A 22,282-nucleotide genomic window follows, 5' to 3' on the forward strand; every position below is an offset into this window, starting at 1 on the left:
ATCTTTTGATCAAAGATTTCCTGAATGTGTTATTTTTGATATATTACCAATGGTGTAATATCTGTGTTTTATCCTTCCTCATTAAGAGGGAGTGCTTATGTTATAATTCTGTAGGATAAATTAAATTATATATATGAGATATGTAAATAATTTATGGCAAATATTATATATACGCAATAATTAACTTATGTTAAGTATATATATATTATGAAATGCAAAGAAATGCCTGAAATATACAATATTAGGAGCAAAAATAATGTTAAAAATTGATATGTTGCAAATGTTTCAATGTGCTTTTAAGCTGTTTTTGGTCTAAAATTGAGTTTACTGGGCATTTTTGATGTATGAATGCCCTATGGATATGCCTAGGAAGCGCATCTAGATGCTCTGGATACGCTTCCTGTGTGCATTCATAGGGCATCCTGATGTGCTTCTGTGCCTGCATGTCCTCGCCTTTGCTTCCAAGACTGGTTGCCACGAATCGGTAACTGAGATTGAAAGGGTATGATTTCTATATATCTCTTTTGAACTACCACGCTGGTCGTGATTTCTTTAATATTTACCCTTGTTTTGCTGCACTTTTCTAATTGTTACACAACCTGATTTAGCACCCTAATTGGACATCTTTCATGAAATTTCCTGGGCTGCAGATCACTTAAAGACTTGCCACTTCATGGTTGCATATTTGCCTTGGCTTAGTTATTGAGAAAGTGTTCCCTTTTTGTTATTTATCCTAAGTTCTTTATTTGGCCGAGATCACTCTTGTACTTGCTGCATTTATCTTGTTTTGGTGATGGATGAGCCACTTGCAAGTTGCACTCCTTGCCTGCAAGAAGTCTGCAAACATTGCTATATGAAAACCAAGACCAACACCCAGTGACCTTTGATGACAAGGACAACCCAGTGAACCCATACAATATTGATTACATTAGAAGAATGACATGGCCTACAACTACAAATCTGACAGAAGACATAGTTTCATAAGGGTGCTAGCTTGTTGGAGGGTGATGGGCAGCCATATTGTATGGAAAAATTTCTGTACGTTTTGATGGGGTCCTACCTGCCACCACTGTGTTAGTTGGAGCTTCTTATGTTTTATTACTGTGTCATCATTATTTATGCTCTTTGAGGAGATGGCTGAAGGTTGAAACAACAATGAGTTGTTGCTGATATAACACGATTATAATGTGTTTGAAAGGTGTGTGGTTAGAGTCCACAACTTCAGGTAGTTTGTTTGATTGCACACCAGTGAAGGGAAATCAGAGAATGTTTTGATGGCCCAACAAGATGGGCTGTCAGTCATTAACACATGTTCAAGGGGTTTTCAGTTTACAAGCACAGGGGTGAGTGGGCATCATGTATGGGATTTTTCCATCCTAATCCACAAAGTAGGACCATGTGCTGGGGCTAGACTGAGCTTAGCTACAACTAAGGCACTCTTTGATCTTGACATTGAGTTTGTCGTATCGACATTGTAAGTAGATTTTTAAATCTTTATGGTAGTTTTGTTTATTACTTGATGCTATGTGGTGTTCTGAACTTAATTCCTGTTCTAGGTTGCAAATACATACATACATATATGTATGTATGTAAATATATATTGCATGAATACATACATATATATCTTTATATATTTTCTTACTTGCATGCCTCAACCCTGTACCTGAACTGATAATTTGTTTTTAAGCCTGTGATATTATTTATTATGAAGCCTCCTCTTATCTAGGTGAAACCAACTTGGAAAATATGAGGTACTCTATGATGGAGCATTTTGAAGGCGCGAGTCTTCTGGAGAATGCATTTATACTGTAATGTAGTTTGGACATATGCTTCAACAGATAAGCGTTATTGTGTTCCTTTTACTGGTGGAGCATATTTGAAGATGGAAAAACAGTCAGAATCTGAAAAGGTGGCAGATATTGGAAGCCACTATTCCCTGCGAAGATTTTAATACACACCTGTTTTCTTATGGCTTTAACTTGTTGATTTTCAATGTGTACTCTTATTAAATTTCCGGAATCAGGAAAGGCGATGTTTGGATGTTGTGATAAGAATGAGTCACACCATTCTGCAGACTAAGAGTCTCATTAGTTTAAACTCTAAAAGAAGACATTAAGGACTGCTATAACCATAGTTTGCAAACCAAAACTCAGAGAGTACTCAACAAGCCCAAAGTTTTTTGAATGGGCAAGAACTCGGGAAGAACCACTGTACTATCTTCTACCCTAACAATTTTATACACTCAAATTTAGTTAATTTCCATTTTTAGTTAAGCACAGTATCCTATAAAATTACATAGAGCATTCACTTAATAATGGATGGCTGTTGTGATTCTGTAGTCCACTATTCTTGTTTTCCTTCCATAAAGAGAAAGCCAGACAGGCTATTACAAATGCAGTTTTATAGTTTTCCTATCAATGCTTCTGAAAATGTATTGCTGCACTAGTGTCTAAATTTATGAGGTTTAATGGAATCTGCCAAGTCAAGACAATTAAGATTCGATCCTTATGAATTCGTTTGATTGTCCTTAAGAGTGGAGCACATTGATTTAATATTTCATATTTTCTAGATCTGTATTATTTCTGTCATTTTTCCAAAGAGAAAGCATGTGCATCTGCTGAAATGGCTATTATGAAACTAATTTAATAGTTTTCCCATTACTGACCATAAATGACTTCTGAACTCATGGCAATTTGTTTTCTACAGTGGAAATTCCTATGGAAATTGCAAGCCTGGCAAATCTTCAACGCTTGGTGAGATCAGGATGTTGATACTTAATATCATACTTATAGTAGCAGTAGTTATTCTTTATTAAAACTGTATGGGTAGTCTTTTTTCATGGCTCTGTAAAATTTGCATTTAATGACATTTTATCACAATCTTGATTTGTAAATGGACGAAAACTTGACTTTGGCACCAAATATTCCAACCATTCCATTTTCTGTAGTGTACTGACTGATATTTGGTTTTGCCAGATTTTATCTGAGAATCTTCTAGAGCGGCTTCCTATAACTTTGGGAAAGCTTCAGTCACTAAAGGTGCTTGCTCTTGATGATAACCGACTTACAACCATACCTGATGAATGTAGGTTTTGTTGTCTGGGTTAAGCTGCTCCAGAATTGATTGGAGAATGCAGTTTTAATCTTTTCACCCCTTCACCTTCTAGTAATTTTCTATTTCTACCATTTTAGTATTATAAAGGATGTAATTCTCTTGGTATCTGATATTCTGTTATTGCTTGATATTGTTTTTGAAAGTTGGATTACACCATTGTACTGATCTTTCCTCTGAAAATAAATAGAATATTTTATCTTCTGAATGAAGGTTACTGATTTTTGTGTTGAGAACTAGTTAAACTTAATGCCCCAGCTACTACACATTAGACATGTATGCTCTCTGTCTGATGTTTCTTTGTGGTTGTATGTTTTGTACAGTAGGATTACTTGTTCGGCTTGAGCGGTTATCTATTTCAAGCAACTCATTGATATCTTTGCCTGAGACTATAGGAAGCCTACGCAATGTAAGACTCCCTACTATGTAAAGAGAAAATATAGAGCAACTGTTGGAGCACTGTGCTCTCTCTGTTGTATTGAAAATTGGATTGTTGGTTTAATGCCTCTTTTGTTTATTTTAAAGAGTTAAGGTAGATTTTTTTAGCTTTGTTTGCTCTTACTTGTACTGGCTGGTTTTGACCTTCTCTCTTTTTCATTAATATGGAAGTTTTTTTTGTTCAAGTTAAAAAGAAATAAACCTATTAGTCAAAAAGTTTCAAGCTCTCTCATATGATATCTTTTCCATATTTCAGAATCTTTATGTCATAATCAGTTAATTGCAACAACAATTTCTTTTATGATTCCACTGATGGCTACTTTTTAACATATGGGCTTGTGTTTTAAATCTATTTAGGTAAATTCTTGGACAAATAAGTTTCACAAATAAAAGCCATTTAACATGTAGAGTGTCTTAGTATGTGGAAATTTGTCCTTGCATGGCGTCAGCTAGATTACATTTTTAGCCTCACATAGAAGTCTGTATACGTGAACTTTCGTCTGGTTTGTTCTTTGTAAGACATGGAAAAATGATAAATCTAAGTTTAACTCTGCTTGATGGGCTAGTACAACCTATGTTATGGTGTAGTAAATTTGAAATTATTAGACAGACTATAATGTCATTTTTATAGACACTACAAGAGACTTCCATTGATAAATAGCTAGCTAATATTTAGAATGAAATCTTACATGGACCTAGAACTCCATGTTGTGTTGCTTTGCTAAGCCCAATGTTACCAAATTTCTCTACATAACCATTAGATCCATATTTGAGTATGGAGAGGGTGTCATTCTGTGTGGGCACTTCTGGGAGCTGTGTTGAGGACTATGGGTTACTGAACTTGGGAGGTTCTTCTCAATCAAAAGTTCAAAACAAATCCCAAACCCTAAAATATGACTTGAATGCATCTTAACGACTAAAACTGGCTAGTTTTACCTCATGTGCATCCCAAACAAAAAAATCATTTGTTGTCGTTCGCCATTACATCATTAGGATAGAAGATTGATCAATGAAAGTTTTAAAGTGCTTGGACTGCTGCTTCTAAGTTCTATGTGTCTACAAAAGCCCTTTTACAATCACAATGATTGTAGAAGATTTTTTTTTAAAAGATAAGGTTTTTTAGGGTGTGTGTGTGTGGATGGGTGGGGTTTCTTGCATTTTTCGATTCACAAACAATTAACAAGCTCTCTTGTTTTTACTTTTTTTTTTCAACATTGTATTTTGTTTTCGTTTCGCTATGATTGTATCCTTAAAATATTAAATAAGTTAGGTTATATAAATCTTTTTTCAGTTTTCATTTGCTTCAAATGTGTTCATCAAACTTTTTGTCATAGGAATTATAATGAAAAATTGTTTTACCTCCATGGGTTGATTTTGCTTCTAAACAACATTACTGATATGAGATTGAATTTTAAGGGATCGGCAGTATATTTGGATTTGCATTGAGTGAGTTGTCAATTATTTAAGCTTGTAATGTCCCCTTTTTACTAATGCTCATATTTAATGGAGTTTGGCCTATAATTTGACCCTTGTAGGCCAAAGTGTTGAGGAGAGGGTCGTATGGGCAGTTTCTTATTGTTGCCACAGTCTTCCTGCAACCAGAGACTTTTGGCGGCTACAAGTTTCTTGTAGCCGCGGACTTCCTGTAGCCTATCTTATTACTTGCACTTTATATTAATTATATTTTAATATTATTTTAAAGCGTAACTAAATATTATAATGAGAAAAGGTGAATCATCTAGGAAATGAAATTTTATATATATATATATGTTTTCCTTCTAGTAGGAGGTCCACCTCTTGGAGGAAAAGAATAAATAAGGAGGGAAGCCTCATTGTTGTATATTGAATGTTTGCCATCTACCTTGCTTGATAACTTGTGGAGCCAAGGGTTTCCGCAGTTTTCTACATTGGTCATTGGGAACAAACACTCCCATTGATTTGCATAACGGAGGTGGTGAAAGATCCTCTAAAGGGTGGCAACTCTCGGAGAAGACAAATCCGTTTTTTCATTTTGCCAAATTTGTAGCCTAAGGCTAGATGCAGAGTAAGATTAAATAAACCTGATATTGTTTTTAGAGATATTGTAGTAGTGTTGGGATATTTGTATAATGATTTTGGAAGAGTTTGGAAGATTTTCTTATAGCTGAAGGTGAATAATGTTGTAGTGAGTAAATCATTGAAGTACTTAACTAGTTGTTAGGAAAAGTTGTACCAAGAGTCACGTCAATTGGTATTAGTAACCAACTCGTGCACTATATGTAGTGCGCACATGGAATAATATGGAATGATAATTTTAGACTATCTATGGTACATGTATGTAACTTGGCTTTGGTACAATCAATAGACATATTTTACTATTTGGTGCATTGTTCCAATTACTAGATAGATGTGAGAGCAATATTGTGATTTATATATATTCATATGTTAGTACTGTTCTAATATATTGACATATTGCCTAAGTAGAACCTAGGGTATGGAAGGCGGAAGGAAGATGGATGTATAGTGGGATGAACCTTTGACCAGCAAACAATAATAACATATAGTGATAATGAGGAAGACAAAGTGACCAGAGAGGATCAATTAACACAGGACCTTGTGCACGCATGGGACCTAGTGGTTGACAAGTATGTCCGACAAGAGGCAGAGCAGAGGACTCTCCCGACCACTATGGTAGGTGCCGAACTCACAATGAACGAGGCTATGTATGATCTTATGGGAATTCTTCCAAGACTCCTTGCTCGGAGGTTGATAGCAGTAGAGGAGCAAAGAGAGGCAGATCGGAGAGAGAAAAGGAGATAAGATAAGATAAGATAATAGTATTAATGTCCAACAAAAGACCACCAAAAGGTCTATGTGACTGGAAGGCTACAAACAGAAAGCTGAAAACAATGGGAACACCAAATGGTGTCCGAGAAAAGCATACAACAAAAACAAAGAAGAAGAAGAGAGACAGAACGAGACATAGAGAGAGAGGCCAAGACAAAGACTAGGAGTCCTTTCTTGGCAAAAAGAAATCAGTCACAGAAGGATACGACTGTGAGTGTATAGGAGCTCAAAACATTACAAAGGTTCTACCAAAGGACTCATAGAGAGGAGCCCAGAGATACTAGTAACCGAAGAACTACCCCTCGGTGGAGGAACCGAAGGACGCAAGCAATTGTAGAAGAAACCACAACCTCTGCATTTAATACCCCTCCTCCCCAACAAGGATAAACGAAGCAGGAAAGACACCCCATTGGAAATCACCAAGGAAGACGTAAGGAAGGCATTGTTGACAAACCAACAAAAGAGAGGAGGCGTAGACTACACGACCTTGCCCAACAAGTACGGGGACCAGAGTGTACTCTCTTTGAGGACGAGGAACAAAACTAAAAAGGAGAGGTAGCAGAGTTATTGGAAAATATGGTAAGAGGAATTGAAAGACTAGCTATCTTAGAGGCACCCATCATAGGGTACACTGAACTAGAAACCTCGAGAAGGTGGGAATCCCACTTCCACCAAGGCACAAGAAAAAACAAGCACGAGAATACAAAAATTCTGCAAAACCTAGGAGTAGGAGAGGAATGGGAGCAAAGGACCCTGGGAGGTCAAGAAGGAGAATCCTTGTAACAAATCAACAAGAGAAAAATGACGAACACACTGGATAAACAAAAACATTCTAAGTTCAAAGGGGAAGGATCAAAAGATCCCATAAAACACTGTAAGACATGTGAAACCATTTGGGAAGCAGGGGGGTAGGACGATGAAGATTATTGGTTGAAGGCCTTCCTTGCCACCCTTTGTGGAGTGGCAATCAACTAGAATACAGATTTGGCAGACACAAAAAAGGTCACATGGGACGCTCTAAGAAAAACCTTTGAGGTAGAATTCAAATTGTTAAGAGATGATGATGAGGTGGTCCCCGAAATATATAACACTCATCAAGGGAAAAATGAAAGTGTGTGGGTATACCATAAGAGATTAAAGGAACTGATGGGGAAGTTGGAAAACAAACTAGCGGATGAACTGAAAAAAAGGTGGTTCATTGAGGGATTAAGTCCCTTCATTAGAAAGAAAATGAAGGTGGTACCTCCATTCACCTATAAAAAGGCCTGCGACAGGGCTATGGATATTGAGAGCGAAGATAAAATCTCTAAAAGAAGAAAAATAGTGATGCTAGCAGTGAAGAATAAAAAACGATCCAACCCTCCGTAAAGACATGATGCAGATGATGAAGGAAATCAAAGGAGAGAAGGTAGTCAAAGGTAGCAAGGAAGTTTGGTGTATGGAATGTTGTGGCGAGGGGCACACAAAGGCCAATTGCCCAAAGAACTTGTTTTGCAACATTTTTCAAGTAGTGGGACATTCCCTTAATGAATGCACATACAACTTGAAGGTACAAAGTGCACAAGTACTCCTCACAGGAGAACAATCTACACCTCCCACTACAAGGAACACAAATTTTGATGCCTCCCCAGGGGGATATCAGAACACAAGACAAGGGGGCAATAGCAATACCAATACACCGTGTAATAGCATCCAGTATGATGAAAAAGGACACCCAATGATTTGATGCCAAAGGTGTAATGAATGGGGGCACTTCACTCTGTATTACCAAAATGATTGGAGGAGTAAGTTGTGCAGGTGGTGCGGGCCAGGGAACCATGAAGACATGGATTGTCCTAAAAGAAAAGCAGTCAACATGCTAGAAGTTGAAGATATAGAAGAACACATTATGGTAGTCACTAATCTACAGGCCAAAAAGCCTCCTTCCTAGATCCCCAAACATAGAAAGAGCAGCTCAAGGAGGCATGAATGGCACTGGAAAAGGAACAACACTAGGAGAAGGTGAAGCCTTCCATCCGATTGGTGTTCGAAACTAATATAATTAGACAGATGTTGCAAGCTATTGTACCGGCAAGGGTGGCCGACCTATGGAAACCCTACCACATTTAAAGGTAGCAATCTCTAAGACAGAACACCAAACAAGAAGAAAATACTGCGAAGGAAGGCGATAGTAGGAAGCAACAAGCATCAGGAGACAACACACAAGCATAACCAACACTCTTTGCCATAGGGATGGGAATAATTCTTGCTGTGGTAGAGATTGAAGTCATGGGTCATTGACTGACTAACACCACAGTGGATGGAGGAGCCGAGGTGAACTTTCTTCTTGAAGAGACTTGGAGAGCATTGGGTGAACCCACGTTTTGGTCACCTACCTTCCACTTGGAAGGAGTAGACCAATACAACATCAAATCGTTGGGTGCACTAATGAGCTAGAAGGTAGTTATTGGCACTCAACCATGTGTTGGATTTTGTGGTTATTACACTGGAGAAGAAAGGTTATGATGCCTTGTTAGGAAAGGAATTGTTGGTGCTAGCTAAAGCCAACCATAATTGGAAACAAAATATGTTGCCCATTGAAAGTGCAGGAAAGAAATATACAATCGACTTGCAAAACCAAGTGGTAAGCTAGGAGTTGGCATCCGATTCAAAATCAAAAGAAAGGTAATGCAAGGGAAAGGGAGAAACAAAACCAAATGAGGAATTCATTTTGAGGCTTGGAAATTGTTCGGAAGATGAGACAAATTCACTGAGTGGATTGTTCTATTGGCAAATGGGAGAGTATGAGGTGTTTAAACCAAGCTGCAATATGCTGGAAATTGTCAAAATAGAGGAAGATGAGGCCACGTACCCTAAGGAATATAAGGAGTACAAAGAAGGAATGGTATTGATAAATGATACACTAGCTAACCAATTTAAGAGAAGAAAAGATAAAGTGCGAAGAGCTAAGGGTATAGAGCTTAACTTGGGAGATCAAAAGGAACCAAAGACCATAATGATGGGGGATGACTGGGACCCAATTCTTAAAGGAGCAACACTTAAAATATTCTTGGAATACAAAGATGTCTTTGCATGGACGTACAAGGATCTTAAAGGAGTTCCACCAGAACTATGTATACACAAAATGCCACTTATGCCAGATGCCCAACCAGTACGGAAGTGGTTGTATCATATGAACAAGAATTACGCCACCAAGGTACAAGAAAAAATTGAAAAAATGTTGTAAGCTAGGATTATTCTCAAAGTACAAACTAGTGAATGGGTATTCCCAATAGTCATATCATTGAAAAAAGAACCAAATCAGATTAGAATATGTGTGGATTTTCGATGCTTGAATGTGGTAACAATAAAAGAACCTTTCCCTGTACCCATATTAGAGGAGGTAGCTAGACATGAGATGTACTCGTTCATGGTTGGAATCTCCAGGTATAATCAAATCAGCATAGCAAAGGAAGGCAAATTGAAGACTACCTTTATAGTAGAAGACATGTTATATGCATATAATAGAATGCCATTCGGATTATGTAATGCCCCTGCAACATTCCAGAGGATTATACCTATATATTTGATAGAATGGCAACAAGCAACTTCAAGGCATTTCTAGATGATTGATCTATATTCAGTGGGAAGGAAACCCATCTGCCAATACTACAAGAATGTATGGAACGGTGTAGGAGGGCACAACTAGCTCTAAATCCCAAGAATTGTCACTTCATAGTACCTTAAGGGAAATTGTTAGGGCATATTGTATGTAAAGAGGGACTAAAGCCAGATTTGGACAACATCAAAGTTGTTGTCGAGATGGAGAACTCCCAGGATGTGATTGGTGTAAAATCATTTTTGGTCCATGTAGGCTATTACAGAAGATTCAGTAAGGGGTTCGTTGAAATTTCTCTACTATTGGAAAAGGTTACGTGGAAGGGAGAATCCTTCACATGGGAAGCAAAGCAGAATGAGGCGTTAAAGGAACTTAAGGCATGGTTGGTAGGGGCACCAATACTAGTCTACTGTGATTGGAGAAAAACATTTCACATACATGTGGGTGCTTCAAACTTTGCCATCGTGCAACATTGGCCCAGGTAGGGGTGAAAGGACTAGATCACTTGGTCTACTTCACAAGCAGACTGCTCTCAAAAGCAGAAAGGAACTACAACACAATAGAGAGGGAGGAGTTGGGCATGGTGTACTCAGTGCAAAAGTTTTGTCACTACCTCATTGCTACGCCATTCATGTTCTTTGTAGATCACCAGACACTCCTTTCCCTAGTCAATAAACCAATGATTTAAGGAAAGGTAAGAAGATGGCTTCTACTGCTCCAGGAATTCACATCCAAAATTGTAGTACGATCAGGAAAAAGCCATGTTATGGCAGACCATCTTTTGAGAAAAAGGTCAGGAGAGCTTGTAGGTGGAGTACTTGAGGATTTTCTGGACACATCTTTTCCAAATTGCTGTACTTCCAAGCTAGTACAAACAAGGGAGATATCTATCCACGATAACCTTTCCCCCTGAAATGACAATCAGTAAAAGAAGGAAGGTGGCCTTGAAAAGTAAAACATTTCAACTTATAGAAGGGCTATTGTATAAAATGGGTCCTGATCAAGTACTTTGAAGATGTGTGATGGAAGAGGAGATATCAAGCATACTACGGGAGTCTCATGATGGATTGGCAGGTGGACACTTTGGGCCAAATGCTATGACAAGGAAGGTGCTTTTGGCCAGCCTATGGTGGCCAATTCTATACATGGATGCTAAGCAATGGGTAGCGGGATGTGATATGTGCCAATGAATAGGAAAACCAATAAAGAGGGACTTCATGCCATTATTTTCTTCCCAACCTCAGGAGTTGGTGGAGAGATGTGGACTCGACTTTGTAGGTCCATTAAAGACAAGTACAACCAGATATTGCTGGTACATTATAGTTGCCATAGAATACCTTACAAGATGGACGAAGGCAAGGGCCCTCCTCGACAACAGGACACTTAGCACAACCAAATTCCTATACGAGCAAATTGTTACAAGATTCGGGATACTGACTCCATTACAAGTGACAAGGGTGTTCATTTTGTGAACCGGGTGATATGGAACATGAAGCAGGAATTTCGCATTTTCCACAACTTGTCTAGCCCATATTACCCACATATAAATAGAGAAGCGAAGTCCACCAACAAAATCTTGGAGTAAATATTGTACAAGAGTTGCAGGGTATAGAACGATGTTTGGGAAGAAAGGCTACTAGCTACCCTATGGGCTTCTCGAACCTCATACAAGGTAACAATTGGAAGAAGGCCCTTCCAAATGATGTGTGACCAAGAAGTAGTGGTACTAGCGGAGTTCACTATACCAAGCCTTAGAGTGGTAGTAGAAAGTAGATGGGGGGAGGAGGACAGCTTAAAGGAGAGACTTGAAAAACTCATCAAACTGGAAGAGAGGAAACAACATCCATGGAAGATGAATCTAGCAAAGAGGAAGAATACCGAATTTCACAAATAGCATTGGTGGACAAAATTGAGGAAGTGGAAATGGTAGAAGTCATGGAGGGGTCAATTCTAGACACGCACAATGTAGAGGAGCCAAGGTGTATGGAAAGCAACAGTTGCACAACTACTCGACGTACATGTATAGATGCAGGCTGTACAATCTGTACAAAAACCAGCTATACAGGTCGCATAGAAGTCATCCATACGGATACAGGTCGTAGAGACTTGGAGGTAGCAGGTACAAGCATCTATATGGTTCGTACATACATTAGTCATATGAAACCTAAGAAGGAATGCGCAAGCAGTCGTATAGGTACATAAGGGGATGAAGTTACAACCAGTGGAACCACCTTTGTCAATTGGGGTGCTAAGAAGATAAATTTTGCACCACCAAGTTGTCTAAAATGACTCATCTTGTTCCTGGAGGTAGAATGTTGAATACTAAATTGGTAGATTTTAGATGCAATAAAGTAGATAGTCAAACTGTAGGATTGGCTATGCCCCAAGGGATTGAAACAAGACAATTGATTGCATTTTTGGTGACTCCTAAGGCACCATCCATCGAGGCATCAACAATAGCTCCTCCGACAACTTCGTAGTTAGGAGGGGAGCCACACCATCTAGAACAACCTCAAGAACATGGTCAACATGAGGACACTGGAGAATAGGAAGATATAGAGGCAGATGCTTTATTGGTCCAAAATGAGTTAGAACCAACAGCTATACCACCACCATCCCCACATTTGCTAGGAGGGACTGTTAGAGTGGGGTTGCCATTGCACCAAAAGACCGATCTGTTAATGCCCGATACAACCACTCAACCTATAGTACACAGGAGGCAGTTAAGCCCTTGTCACAAATCCTGAGGGGAGCGTTGATCAAATTTCCAACAATCTCCCCCTTAGCGTTACTCAAGGGTCTAAAGATTCAAACCTATGACCAAGCTCTGATACCACTTGTTAGAGTGGAGTTGTTGTTGCCCCAAAAATCGATCTGTCAATGCCAGATACAACCACTCAACTTATAGTACACAGGAGGTGGTTAAGCCTTTGTCACAAATCCCGAGGGGAGCACTGACCAAATTTCCAACAGGGACCACCCTTCCTCTATTGGAAGAACAAACCCACAAGGAAACCATGGACATTCAGGGGGAACAAACAACAAAAGGAAGCCAACCGGATGAAGGAGAGACCATGTCCACACCATGTGATGCACGCACCCAACAAATTGTAGTTGAGTTGGAAATCATAAACAAAGCCACACAGGAAATCCGACAGAGGGCCCTATAGGCTGATATGACTACTGTAGTTTCTCAAGCTAAGTCCCTGTTACACTTCATGAGAATAGGATGCCATGAAGATTTCAAGAGAACATTTGCCGACCAAGGTTAGCCTGTTGATGAGATGGAGGTCCAGGCTCAGCAATGGCAGGAGGCACATGTGATTCAGACAGGTGGGGCTTTGACTCTAGTTTTGTTTGAGATGGAGGGAACTTTTTGGGCTATGTTCCTTGATTTGCAAAAGGCTATGTGGGAGTTAGCTAGAATAGAGGGAGACCATGTAATTTTGATTGAGCAAGTTGAGAAGCTAGAAGTTGCACCTAAGGAGGAGCATACGACTCATGCTGAGCAGCTAGCAGTAGCAGACAAAGATAAAATGAATGCACTCCGGCTTTTACATAGTGCACACACTAAGCAACTTGTTGCAGAACGGGATGTACATTTACTCAAGCAACAACTCGCCCATCTCACGACATCAACCACTCCAGTGGCAGCATCACTTTCAGCTTCAGCTCCAAGGATGTCTTCTCACTCCTCTTCTTGAGCTGCTCGTTGTGTGGAAAGGACTCTTTTTTTTCTCAACGGGGGATAATGCAGCGAGTAAATCATTTAAGCACTTAACTAGTTGTTAGGAAAAGTTGTACCAAGAGTCATGTCGATTGGTATTAGTAATCAACTCATGCACTATATGTAGTACGTACATGGAATAGTATGGTATGGTAATTTTGGACTATCTATGGTACATGTATGTAATTTGGCTTTGGTACAATCAATAAAGACATATTTTACATTTGGTGTATTGTTCCAATTACTAGATGGATGTGAGCAATATTATGATTTATATATATTCATATGTTGTTAGTACCGTTCTACCATATTTGGCATAAACAAATGTCGTTGCTACAATGTTGTCGCTGCTATAGTATTGCCACTACAGTAAAATCTAGATATTTTGGGCAGTTTCCAAGTTCCCATCCATTTATATTTTGCATTGTTTTGAGGTTAGATTTGAATCTTATAGGGCATTTGTAGGGATTTAATAATCAGTTGTGGAAGCATTGTAATCTGATTTATATCAGCAAGCTGTCATTTTTAAAGGTATTAGAATAAATTATTGAATATGCATGGTGGGTGTTTGTCCTAATGTCATATTGTTGTAGATGCATATTTTCTAATCCGTAACCAATGCTTATATATGAAAAAACACAAAAACATTTGCGTCTTCATTGTTAGATATTTTGGAGTTTTTGCAAACATATCTATTAAAATTTGGGGTTTAGAAAGAATCAGAATTTAGATTAGCAATATATTCCTTGCGTGCAAAGTGTTTGTTAAAATTCTTAGGTTAAGCAACCAGAAACTTAAATTCAGAATTGCAAGGGATGTTATAGTGGTATTAGAGCCTTGATCATGTCGTCCTGGAGGGTTCAAGTTGTATATGCAACCACAATAACGTCACCATAGGTATTACACTCATAGGAGAGCGGAACTAGAAGAAATTTATTTTGAGAATGTAACCTTAGAAGAAATGGATGACAAGGGAGGAGAAGAATTGTCAAGAAGCAAAGGAAGAGATGGTGGAGACAATGAAGAAAGAGAAGCACGAGAGTTCTTTAGACATTTGGTAGTGGGGCACCAACAGGTAGCTGAAGCTCTATGAGCACTTACCACAACCATACGACAAATGAACCCACAGGATAGACAAAACCTAGTGCTAGATGTATGTCACAAAGAGCTCACACCTGTACCATTGATCGACCTACACACCCTACCTTTCTTAGGGATGAACTTGTAGATGATAATGCTAAAGAAGAGAGACAACATTTGCAAACCATCTTATGGCAGCAAATGTTGAATGGGAATCATTGACACTAGAAATTAGGGAACACCTGAGCTTTGACAGATTTTTAAGTCAAACGAGAGAGCATTACAAGACAAGGTGAAATTGAAGACTGAGAGACCAAAACAAAGATTTGAAGCATGCATCTAGCAAATTCACGTTACCTATGTTTGATGGTAGTGGGAAGGTTACAACTCAGTCTTGGGTTCACAAGCAAGACACTTTCCTAAATCTTTGACCCATGGCAAAGGAGGATGCAATAAAATATGCCACTTTACACTTAGAAGGTGCAACACATAAATGGTGGTATTATGGGATGACCACATTACAACATAACCACATAACTTCTTATCAGGAGTTTGTGGATAGGTTGATCAAGTGTTTTGATAAGAAGGATCCTAAGACATACTTTAGGGATTGGGCCCAACTTAAACAGATTGAGAGTATGGAGAGTTTTATTGGCGATTTTCAGAAGTTATCAGTGATTGTTTCCAACATATTAGAGAGGCAGTTAGTTGTGTTGTTTATCGAAGGCCTATCGGAACCTTTAAGGGGTCGGGTAAAAGCTTTTAATCCTCTGACACTAGAGGAAGCAATGAAAAAGACTAGAAGCATGGAATTTGCAGCTCCCCAAAGCAAGTTTACATCTAAGGGAACATCTTCACTCAAGGATAGTAGGACATTTCCCAAGTTAGATCCAAGGGGGACATCAACAACACCCCTAGATTGAGAAACACTTAATGATTTGTGTAGAAAGAAGTGTTTTTATTGCAAAGGGTCGAACGATGCAAGTCATGATTTTTCATTAAGGCCTAAGGGGAAGCCTTATTGTGTTATGTGGGCATTTTATGAGGATTCTGATTCTGAAAATTCAAATCAGCAATCTAAACAAGAAGAGTCTAGGGTTGCTGGATCAATACATGAGGAAGACTAGGCTGAAAAGGAAGAGACAGTTCAGCTACAATAAACATGTCTCGCTAGCATACAACATGAGGGGCCTTTAGAATGCGTTGAGTTTAAGCTGGGTAGAAGATCATTACTTTGCTTGACACAAGATCCATGCACAACTTCATTGATGCCTGGTTAATTGAGAGACGCAACATACATAGGACTTTGAGGGTATAAGAGTAAAGGTTGCACACAACAACGCTCTTAGGTGTGATAGGAAGATTTCAGATCTGCCCATGCATTTGAATAACTTTGATTTTAAGGAAGATTTTTATGTGGTGAACATGGGAGATACTGATATAATATTGGGAATGACATGGCTTCATAATGTAAGCGAGTTTACACTTAATCTTTTTGTCATGCAAATAAGATTTGAGATGGATGGGAAGACCCATGTGTTAAAGGCCCTTAGAGACACTAGCTTCAAAACTTTATCTTTTAGGAGGATGGAACTGCTCATGCCTTATGACATGCTTGAGTGGGCAGCGGAATGTGTTTTAATGCCAATACACGAGGAGCAGCAAAAAGTTGCTTATCATCTTGACATACTGTAATGTCCCTTGCTATATTTGCCCTAATTTTGTCCTTGAATCATAAATTTCATTGTTTTAATGCTAGGCCAATGCACCCCAGGACCCACGTGGTGGTGGGGTCCCTAGCCTGTTGCCGGTTGGGCTCCCAAACATGCTAACTAAATAAGTTGTAGGTCCATCAACAACTCTAACTGCTGGAGTTTTAGTGCTTGGATACATACTTGCTAACTTAAGGTCTTATGTTCTACTCTTGCCCCCTCCCCATGTGGTGTTAATGTTGGGCCAGTGCACCCCATGACCGATGTGGTGGTGGGGTCCCTAGTCTGTTGCAAGTTGGGCTCACAAACATGCTAACTGAATAAGCTGCAGGTCCATCACCAACTCCGGCCTCTGGAGTTTTGGTGTTTGGATACATAATTGCTAACTTGAAGTCTTATGTTCTACTCTTGCCCCTCTCCCCATGTGGTGTTAATGCTGGGCCAATGCACCTCAGAACCCACGTGGTGGTGGGGTCCCCAGCTTGTTGCCGGTTGGGCTCACAAACATGCTAACTGAATAAGCTATAGGCCCATCACCAACTTCGGCCTTTGGAGTTTTGGTGTTTGGATACTTACTTGCTAACTTGAGGTCTTATGTGTAAGGATTATAAGATGGATCAAATTATAACTGAATACATTGATTTTCTTTTTAACAAGATAAATCTTTCCAAATAGATAACTAATAATCTTTGTTCTTTTCATCCATTTTCTTAACCCCTTATTTCCATATGAATTATATTTAATTAGTACTAGTGTTACCCGGGCGTGGGGGTGGGGGGGGACGTCGGGACGAGTTTCGAGTGCTGGGAAAAGAAGGCCTCAATTTGGGGACGGCGGGGGTGCGGCGGTTGGGGATCAGAGGGGGGGTTGGGGGGGGGAGGGGAGGTGGGGAGTGGGGGGAGGGGGTTGCATAGTATATATATAATATTTATGACAGAAAATGCTAATTATGAAATGATACTTCAATATATTTATATTATATAACATTAACATACTAAATATAGTTAAATACAATGAATAGAGAAAATTGAAATACGATTCACAAACCATAAGTTCAAACATGAAACTTGAAACTTCATAACCATTACTAATGACCATCTAACAAATTAACTTAGTTCAAGATGCAAGATTCAAAATTCATTGTTCAAATATGATTCTATGAATATCATATATCATAAAGATGCTCATGATGACAATGAGCCGAATAGCATGAAACAGTGAAATAATAAGAATGTATCATAGCCATATCAAAGTGAGTACAATCAACAAAATGACAAAATGTTAATAATAAGAATGGAATCATCTCAAGTGCTCTCTAATCATCCCCTATACCGAAGTCCTCATCACTGGAACTACTAGGCTCCTCATGGGTAAGATCTTGATCCTCTAAAGGAACACCAACTAGCCCTACATTGGCTTCTGTTACATCGTCATCCTCATCAATCTGAGTTGGATCCTCTGGCTCCACATCCCATCGTGCTGTAGGGTTCTCCTTGTACTTGCATGTCTTGCGATCTTTGAGCCACAAGTAACCATGTATAGCAACCGATTTTTTTGCTCTCTTAGAGGTAAGTCTGTTCCTCTTAATAGAGTGAATGAAGCTATAGGTGGACCAATTCCTCTCTGCAGCTGAAGAGCTAGACACCTGAGGTAATAAAGTTGAAAGTTACAACTTACAACTTACAAATAAATGTTCATACAATTTGTAACAAATGATAAATGGTAAATCAATGATTAATAATTATTGAATCAATGAATCATAAATTAAAATCAGTAAAGTAAAACTCTTACAATTAGGATTATAAAGGGTTGGAATCAGTAATTAGTATTACAAACTGGAGAAAGCAGTGGGATGGCTAGTGAGGTGATCTTTGACTTCTGTGACCCATGACATTTCCACGACAAAATGGGATTCTTTTGTGCCATGGTTTTGAGATCCACCTTTACAATATCCGAGTATCCTACAAGTTACAAGTTTTAAAGTTTACAACATAATATTAAATAACTTAAATAAAGTAATGAGTAAAGTAACAATTAATTATTAAAAGAACTTATAATTATAAAGAGTTTAGAGCACTGAATCAAGATTAAATCTCACTAGCAGTCTCAATATCATACATTTTGGCAATGCATCAAAAGAACACATTCTTCACCTCATCATCCCAAAGTGGTGTGACTCTACCAGGCTCAAGTATGTACCACTTAGGGTTCAATGCATAGGCAGCCATGTGCAAAAGAGTGTTCAACTTCTCCTACTTGTGGTGAATGATAGGCTCAATGTGCTCCGTATAAAATGCTAGAGTGGGGTCTCCCTCATGCACAACAGTCCTCATCTGCCCAAGCATGGAATCAATGCACTCACAAACCTCTCCAAGGCTAGGTGAATCTTCATCTCCATATTTGATCACTTGAAACACTGGAGTAATGATGGAGACTGTGTATTTTGCGTCACTCTAAAACTGATCACTCTTTACTGTCTCCTTTACCCTCTTACCCTGCTCTATTCTGGACTCAGGCTATTGATTCCATTCTTGCGTCATAACCATGAGTTGCAATGGCTCTTGCAACTCAATCATTCTTCCAAGAGAATATAATGTGATGCGTACATGGTCTCAATTGGTTTTAGGAATTGCTTCTTTGTGAAGCTCCTAAAAAGTGCATATGATGTGTGGTGATTGCAGATAAACATCTGCACCTCTCTCCTGTCATTAACCACCTTCCTAATCCACTCTATTTTCCCCATGTCTTTGAGTGCATTGTTCATGGCATGCACACAACATGGAGTCCACGAAATATGCCTATAGGCTGCCTCAACAAGCCTCCCTGTAGCTTTGCACACATGTGTTGCATCTGTCACAATTTGGACCACATTTTGTGGCCCAACCTTCTCAATGGCTTCCCTAAGCACATGAACTTGAAAATCAGCATCTTTACGATGCCCTGAACAATCAACTGCCTTCAAAAAGTATGGGCCCTCGGTACATGAAACCATAATGTTGATGAGTGGACGATGAGTAATGTCCGTCCACCCATCTATGATAATGTTGCAGCCTGAATCCATCCAACATGCTTTCATCTGTTCCATCAAGATCCCAACCTTGTCATAGGCTCTATCCATCACTGTGGTCCTCAACTTGTGGTCACCTGGTGGCACATATGATGGCTCTCCCTCATTCATTGCCATGGACATCATCCTCACAAAATAGGGAGATTGAGCCACATGTGTAGAGATTCCATTGGCAAAGAAGAAATCACCAACAACATCATCTAACTGGTCCCTTGCGTGCATGTTAAATAAATGAGCAATGGGGTTACTACCACTACGACTTGTAGTTGCTTTCCGTTTCCCCTACCGCTATCCCCTGTTGAACTGTGTGTAGGTGAGGAAAATGATGGTGTAGGTGACATAGTCCTTGCTCTTTGATGCAAGATACAAGTAGATGTATTTCGCTGCTCCTGTAACTGCTGTATATTTTGTACCTGTTGCCTAGCAAACAAAGATCTAGGCACTAGAACATCACTATCATCAGAAATGTCCCATAGTTTGTTCACTTCAATTCTGTATTTGACATTCTTAGGATTTGACAAGAATATGCATGGGTTTACACCATAGCCACTTTAAAAAAGGTGTGAATTAACTCTTGTAATGCTGCCAAACCATTCTGCACCACATATATTGCACTTCTATTTACGTGTGCCACTACTTGAAGGGGTACGACGTGTAATTTTCGTAGCAAACTGTTTTAGAGAGGACTTTGGATCATAAGGACCCCTAGCATACTTTGTCAAAATCTTTGAAGGGAAATCAATAGAAGGCACCCCTGGTGCAACATAAGGAGGCTCTTCCTCAGGCTCAAATTGACCACCTACATCAGCCCCATGATCACTTCCTTCGGGCTCGGGCTCAGGCTCATAATCAGATGCACTTGCCTTATTAATTTCTATGTCTTCTGCACTTTGGCCGGATCTAGATGCCATTTATAAAAACCGCATTTCACAAAATGAAAATAAAATTATAAAAATGGTCATGATACATTTCAACCCAAGTAAAAATAAGTTATACAAACTAGTTTCAGCCTACATAAAACTTAAAACTTTATACGTTTCAGCATATGCCATATTGCTATATTTTTATTTTAAGAACAATGAAAAAAATTAAAAATTAATATAGATAATAAAAATCATAGAACTATTAACTATCAATAAGATTCAAGAATGAAACATTAAAAAATTTAAGTTGAAACTTGAAAGTAAAACTAAATACTAAATTTAAAAATTATAAATTGATTTCTAAAACCAAAAAAAGTTGTAAAATAAAAAAAAACCTACTTTGAACTTGAGGAGACACTTGCCAAATCAAATCTTCTTGCTCCTCTTGCTCCTCTTGATCTTGCAATCCCTTGCAAAATCACCCACTAAGCTTTCACAAACTCCTCCAAACTCTTTTGCTCACTTAGCTCCTTGTTGCTTTAAAACAATGAAATGAAATGATGAAATGAAAATGAGGTCTATTGGTTTTATTAAACCTTCAAATAGACCACATGGGACCCACACCCAATTATTAGCATGCCTAAAAAACAAAAACAAAAAAATGCAAAAACACTTTTTATTTTTAACTTTTTCTGCCATCTACCTAGGAGCACCCCGCGAGCACCTAGGAAGCAACCCCGCGAGCACCCGTGCACCCAAGCACCCGCCACACACCCGAGCACTACATCCCACCTGGGTGCTCAACTGGTGTGGCGGGGGTGTGGTAGCGAAAAATCTCCCGGCGGGGGTACTCGGGTGCATGATGGACCTGCACTAGGTGCGCCGGGGTTTTGACCTGGGTGCGCGCACCCGGCTTATGCTAATTAGTACTCTATCTCCTCTATAATGAATAAGTGACAATTTGTGTTCAGAACTAGATATATTATGATTTGGTTTTCTATCCATCCAATGTAATTCTTCTTTCTTCCTTATTACTCATGTTTCACATTTTGAACGGATATATTAATGTTAATCTATTCCATTATCTACACGTCCGACTTGTTCAGTACTCTATGGCAGGATTCCTTATTCCCTTATATTAAATCTAAGTTGCATATATATGTATACTGATCTATCCATTCCAAGATGTGTAAAGCTCTCTTATTGCTAAGTCACCGCTGACTGGATTTGAATTGTGTGCTGGTTAGATTCATATCTGTTGACTTGGTCTTTAGCAGTTGATTGACCATTCACTGGCAACTGATCTCAGATTCATTGGATGTAACGTTGGAGTTTTTTTCTTTGAAATTAATCACTAGATATAATGTTCACCATCGGTTCAATATTCATCTCTTGTATTATCTTCTATTATCACTTACACTGATATCACTGTGATATTAACTAAGACAGACCACAAGATTTAGGTAATTGTGACTTCCCTTTTTCCATATCGAAGCCTTTGATCACTGTACATATCCAATTGTTACCATCAAATCTCTACTTGCTGAATGTATACACTGCTCAGTTCTCCTCTTCCATCAATTATATACTATTCGATATCCGCTAATCTCAGTAATGTCCTCTTCTACATCTGGGTCTTCACTGTAAATCGTGCCACCTTTCTGAAGAATGGGGTAATTCCCATTTGCTTCTCAACTCTGTTCTAATCTGCTCCATAATTTATGAATCTACATTGTCCAGTCTGTAATAATATATTGTATTGCTTCTAACGCTGGCTATGTCTAAGATGCCAATGATTCTATTATAATGTTTGTTAATTTGAGCATTAGTATTGCTGACTGTATAAACTGGCACTAAGTG

The 22,282-nt window shown here is 38.9% G+C and overlaps 1 protein-coding gene across 1 annotated transcript in view; it reads left to right on the forward strand.

Moving 5' to 3' along the window:
- LOC149558366 (Leucine-rich repeat (LRR) family protein) overlaps positions 1-22,282 on the forward strand; it is a 136,636-nt gene that overhangs the window by 52,048 nt on the left and 62,306 nt on the right. Inside the window, exons 3-5 of the mRNA XM_089832631.1 lie at positions 2,707-2,753; positions 2,976-3,084; positions 3,435-3,520. Coding sequence (XP_089688757.1) covers positions 2,707-2,753; positions 2,976-3,084; positions 3,435-3,520 — 242 coding nt within the window. The remainder of the gene's footprint in view (positions 1-2,706; positions 2,754-2,975; positions 3,085-3,434; positions 3,521-22,282) is intronic.

Source organism: Cupressus sempervirens, chromosome 5, assembly GCF_028749045.1.
Source record: "Cupressus sempervirens isolate cs-2001-9-10 chromosome 5, ASM2874904v1, whole genome shotgun sequence".
Taxonomy (NCBI): Eukaryota; Viridiplantae; Streptophyta; class Pinopsida; order Cupressales; family Cupressaceae; genus Cupressus; species Cupressus sempervirens.